This window comes from Nelumbo nucifera, chromosome 4 (genome assembly GCF_055504915.1).
Source record: "Nelumbo nucifera cultivar China Antique chromosome 4, China Antique-T2T, whole genome shotgun sequence".
NCBI lineage: Eukaryota > Viridiplantae > Streptophyta > Magnoliopsida > Proteales > Nelumbonaceae > Nelumbo > Nelumbo nucifera.
Window position 1 is genome coordinate 22,504,652 of NC_142652.1, and position 6,000 is coordinate 22,510,651.

Consider the following 6,000-nt stretch of genomic DNA (forward strand, 5'->3'; position numbering starts at 1 on the left):
TAATTTTTCCAGCAGCTGAATGCATTCATGTATCTCTTGATCCAGCCGGGGTCTACTGGATTTGGGGCCAAACAATCTAATCTCCACCCAATTGAAAGCATTAATCAACTTTAATATGATGATTGGTCAAGGGTCAACCTGTATAGTTTCAGGCACACTTCACACAGCTTCCCTACTTCACACCACTCGTCCTTCCAAAATCTAATCCTTGACCCATCACCCACCTTGAAGCTAACTAAAGCTTTGAACTCTTGATTGAACAGCATTATCCCTTTCCAGACACTCACCCCATAAGAGTTAGAAACCTCTCTTGACTCCCACCCGAACCTCACCAGCCTGTACTTCCCAACTACAACCCTCCTCCAAAGAGTCTCCCTCTCCCTTTCCAGCCTAAATCTCCACAACGACTTGTCCAACAGGGCCTTATTGAAAATTTTGATCCTTCGAATACCCAACCCACCTTTTTTCGGCTTACATACCCTGTCCCACTTCACCAAATGGAACTTTTTAGCTCCCCCTACCCCTTCCCACAAAAAAATCCCTCTGAAGCTTCTCAATTTTTTCCACCACCTTTGCTGGAATTTTCGGCTTACATACCCTGTCCCACTTCACCAAATGGAATCTTCGATATAGATAGTATTCTATCAGTAGGCTAGATAGAATACTCCTAACCAGTGTAATTCTGCCCCCCAAAGAAAGATATTTTGCTTTCCAACTCTCCAGCCTCTTCTTCACTCTTTCTATTACTGGCCTCCATATTCCTGCTGCAGCAGCTTTAGACCCTACTTGAAGAGCCAAATAAGGCTAAGGTAGCTCCCCTCCTTCCTCCTTACATCCCCCACCCCAATTATCTGCTCTTAGCTAGGTTAACTTTCAGACCTGTAAGCATCTCAAAGTTAGCCAATATAACCCTGAGATTCAGCACCTAAAGCAAGCACAAAAATACAAAAAAGAAAAAAAGCTAAAATATCAAAAAAAAAGTCAGAAAATTAAAAAAAATGCCAAAAAAATCAAAAAAATATTAAACATAACATTAATAAAAATATAAACTTAAATTTTAAAATAAATGTTTTAAAAAACCTATTATCTAAAATTTAAATACATAAACATAACATGTAAAGTGTATTCAAATGAAAATTTAAAAATAAAATCAAACATATAAAACATTTTCAAGCATGTAAAACCCACAATCTCTTTTTCTCCTCAATTGCATTACTTCAAGTAGCTAGTGATGTAAAACATATTACATTCCTGATTCTACCAGCCGCTTTTGTGCCACACCCCTCGAGGCAAGCCCAAACAAGTCCATGTTAACACTAGGCGAGGCATGTACCCTAAAATGCGCCTTGCTGTGCCCCTAGGCACGCCTTTTAAATCATTAGTACTTCCATGACCAATACAAACAACAACAGGGAAACTGGATTCCCTTGTCCAAGTCTTCTATAAGCATGAAAAAACTCCTAAGAAACTCCATTGAGAAGTAAAGGGAAAGGACAGACGAGACACATGCATACATCCAACTTCTCCACTTCTCCCCAAACCCCATTACTCTGCATTTTTTCCAAGAAAACCCACTCTACATGATCATAGGCTTTCTCAATGTCAATTTTGAACACCAGACCCAGGCTTCCACTACTTAGTCTAGAGTCAATACATTCACTGACCACCAATACCCCATCCAATATTTGCCTACTTTCCACAAATGCCATTTGGGGTTCTCCCATCACCTCATGAACAACTCTCCTTAATCTCCTAGATAGCACCTTAGATAGTAATTTGTAAGGGCTACTGATCAGGCTTATTGGTCTGAAATCTTTTATATTCAATACTCCATTTTTCTTTTGAATCAAAGTAATGAAAGTTGCGTTAACTCTTTTGTCGAGATTTTTTAAAGTACAAAACTCCTGGATCATCTGAAAGAAATCTCCCTCCAAGAAGATCCAACCAGCCTTAATAAAATTGAAGTTGAACCCATCCAGCCCTGGGGCTTTGTCCCCATTTATCTTTTTTAGTGCTTTGATTTCTTCAATCTCGACCTCTCTTTGAATCCCTTGTAGAAATCTGACACCTTCCTTTGAATCCCTTCCCAAGTTAGTGGGCAACTTATCATTTTTCTCCTTTGTTCCTGATGTTTCTGGAATTGATCCTGATGTTTCAGGATAAACATATTGTTCAAATGAAATCCAAGACCAATGGATTCATCATCAGATAGTTCATTTTGGGCAAGGGTAAAGTTGGGAATGGTTTTTTAAAACTAAAATTTTAGGGTTTTTGGTCCCTAGTGCTTAAATTAAAAAAAAAAGGATAATTTGATGGGCTGGAGAATTATGCCACATCATTTTTTTGATAGTTTAGTTACTGAAATAAATGCCTTGTCCGGGTAAGAATCCCTCTTGATGAATGTTCTGTTCCTTATTTTCCCCCCTTTATTTAAGTAGCTGAGTTATGTGTACTGGTGATACAGGTACATTGCTAAGATGATATATGGAGATGATGAAGAGGAGGTTACTCCTCAGAAGCAAGACATGTTTGCTGAGCCAAAATTGCTTGGTCTTAACCCTGGTTCTAATGAAAAGGTCTATGTCTCATCTTGGTTTTGACAGTAGTTATTCTTTGAGAATAACGACAGTTTTGTTGATGTTGTTACCACTGTGGGTCATCTGATGTAACAAATCCATTTTCTCAGGTTCTTTTGAAGAATGGTCCTTATGGGTTCTATGTTCAGCTTGGCGAAGATAGGAAAGGTTATGTACCAAAACGAGCCTCTGTTTCCCAGGTATATACCAACTTTCTTTATGCCCAATACAATTTCCTTCTGTTTTAAATTGAATATAACAGGTGACACAAACATCAATGTGACTAGCTGCAACTCTTTAGTTCACATTTCGTCTGTTAAAAGTTTCATATTTCCATGTCAACATCTAATAAACAATTACAACCATTTTATAGGATGAAATGCATTTAAGAAAGAATAGTAATTTTTACAATTATTACCTATGGAATCTGAAACAAAAATATATTTCAGATAAAGGATGTAGAATCCATCACCTTAGAACATGCTCTTGAGCTGCTGCGCTATCCTGTATTATTGGTAAGTTTTGCTCCTAATTCATTAGTTAATGAAGTTATATCCAATTCATGGGTAGTTTGATTAAGTTCAAAATTTTCCTCTATTTTAATTCCTGTAGGGGAACCATCCAGATGATGACCAACCAGTGTATTTAAGACTTGCAAGATTTGGGTTTTCAATTAAACATCGACGAACAATTGCGCCGGTGCCTAAGGTAATATCCTTCTATTGTCATTTCTTTTTTCTGTTCTTTTTTTATTTTTTTTGGAGAAAAGGCCGTGCATTATATTATACTGAACAGAACTTGTACAAAGGCCTGTTCAATAAGATACTGCATGGGGGCTACTACACAATTAATTCCATATGCTAATTCTTCTCTCTTTCTTTAGTAGGTGCTTATCACAATTCACAAGTATTTTGTAGAACTGACTAATTTAATTAGTATTATGTCATCAACTAGGGCTATGCGGCATTCCTTCATATGTGGCAATTACTGAATTAATCATCATGCTGATGAGCATGAAACACCTTGCTGACTTGCATGCTTTCACCATGTTGAGCTTGTGGAGGCGTGTGGTTATAACAGTAGCTACTTTCTGAGTCATAAAGTTGACTCATGAGTCATGACTTCATTCCCATCTCGTTGATTTGAGTATGAGCTAGAATATATGTTAAAAGGATATATCATCATGAGTTTATATTGCCTTGACCTTCTGCATCAATTTCCATGCTTGACAATCAGACTGAGACATGCCACTCGGTTGATGTTGATGTCCCATGAATCTGGGGTTGAAAATTGGAACTAATTTTCATCTATATTTCCTCCTTTCTTGCTTAATTGTGCATACAACTCCAAGTCCAAGATAATGGACTCTAAAACCTGAGAAACGTTCCGAATGATTTTGATATTTCCAATTTTTCTTATGATGTCCTCTTCACAATCCAATCTTTATCATCATCCATTCCTGTTTCTTATCAAATTACAATCTGAATTCACGGTGCAGCTGAATTGCTACAGACATTGTCAGGGCTAAATGCACTTAATGTCTACTTTATGATTGTTGCTCATGCTATTATTACTTCTCTCTTTAAGAGCTGATTTTTCTTGTGTTTGGTTATTTTAAATTGTGGTTGCAGAATACAAATCCAAAGGACATCACTCTGGAAAAAGCATTGAAGTTTTTATTAAGTAAAGACGCAAAACGCTGTGGCCGGCCCAAGAGTAAGCCAAAGGTCGAAGAAGCCGTGGAAGCTATTTAGAGTTGATAAGCAATGGTGGGTACGTAGTTTGTTTGGATGATATGCATTTTATTAAGCCCACATTGCTTGACGGAGGTTCATGCATTTTTTATACCATTGAATCATGCGTTGAGCATAGGCAATCTCTCAAGTTGGCAATCGGATATTTTTTCATCAATGGAAGGGTGAGATGTATATAGTATCATTGATTTTGTTGTAAATCCAAGCCAATTTTGTATACAACTTTGCGCCCGTTTTAGTATCATGTTACTTTTGCAAGGAAATAGAATGCTGGGCATGTTAAACCAATTGTATGATTGTACTTTACTTTTAATGACATAACTTAGGATCAGGAAGAAAAGATGTGATAGCTCATTCTGAAAAGTTTATGTATAATTTGATTTCAATAATGAAATAGATATGGTAAATTTGAGTTACATGACAATTGATCATTTGTCATAGAAACTGGTGTGGATTTTATTTTTCATTCAAAAATTAAATCACAAATTTATTTTCAAGAGAACTGCCATGGATACAAATTGTTTTTCTCTTGTCCCTTACAAATGGATATGGTATTGTATAGAGTGCTGTGGAATAGTGGAAGTGTGGAACACTATATATTGTTGGAGTGAGGACTTGTTCAGAGTTGTACCCCTTACAATTGTATCTGAATCAATTTGTCGTTTCAGTCTTTCAGATGTAGTTCCGTCAGCCCATCAGTCCCATGTAACAACATTCTGGATGTGCCATCATATAATACATTTGATAGGGGCACATGGTACTGAAGGATTGGTCTATTTTTCAAATGCCAAAATAATTTTTGGTTGTGAACTAACTTAATTTGATGTAATATATATTAATAATTTAATTGGTTTAATCATTTAAGTAGTTTTGCGGATATACATAGAATTCCAATTTGATTTGAATATTGGATTTATATTGATATGCGATGGAATTTGGATTGAAAATTAAACAATATTAATAGATTAAACTAAAAATGGTCAAAATATTATATATCGTTAATAAAATGAATTACAAATGACTTTGATATTGTTCTAGTAGGGAGTTAAGATTGTTTAGCCCCCTTGCTTTATAATTTTCTTAATCTTAATTAATACATTTCACAGTTATTGATAAAAAAAATGATTTTGATATTGTCTATTTTGAATGATATGAATTGAAAATAACTTGTATGAAACTAGGTTTGCAAATGTATCAGATTTAACCCATTACAAATAAAAATCTGATTCTTTTAAGTTAGATTTGGATATCCGTTAGTCATAATTGGATCCAAATAGGTCTGAAAACATGGTTGATATTTTTTAGTTGGAATAAATTTGGATATTGCTTTGTCCTATTAATTTGAGTATTAAAATTCTCTAGAATAATGGTGTATGCGGGAACTGCAAAAACATACTACATTGAACCAATCACGAACCACTGTTGACCCGGATGCTCAGACCATTTGGCCTGAGAATTGTCCAAGCAACCAGTTTCGTTTTATCCCAAATCTGGTCTTTTGTCAAAAACTGTTGAAAAAGTTAATGAACTGTTGACCTGGGTGGTCGAACCATCAGTTCATTCAACGGTTTTTTGTCGTTTTTTATTTTTAATTATTATTTTTTAAATTTTTTGTCATAACGTGCCATCCGTCCGAATTGGACGATTGGACCGTCAACCCGAAAACTAGT

The 6,000-nt window shown here is 35.7% G+C and overlaps 1 protein-coding gene across 1 annotated transcript in view; it reads left to right on the forward strand.

The window, feature by feature from the left end:
- The window catches only part of LOC104597850 (DNA topoisomerase, type IA, core), an 82,953-nt gene extending 78,207 nt beyond the window's left edge, over window positions 1-4,746 (forward strand). Inside the window, exons 19-23 of the mRNA XM_088903210.1 lie at window positions 2,465-2,576; window positions 2,687-2,776; window positions 3,026-3,091; window positions 3,189-3,284; window positions 4,208-4,746. Of these exons, the coding sequence (XP_088759336.1) occupies window positions 2,465-2,576; window positions 2,687-2,776; window positions 3,026-3,091; window positions 3,189-3,284; window positions 4,208-4,330 (487 nt within the window). The 3' untranslated portion in view covers window positions 4,331-4,746. The remainder of the gene's footprint in view (window positions 1-2,464; window positions 2,577-2,686; window positions 2,777-3,025; window positions 3,092-3,188; window positions 3,285-4,207) is intronic.
- Window positions 4,747-6,000: the final 1,254 nt, after the last annotated feature.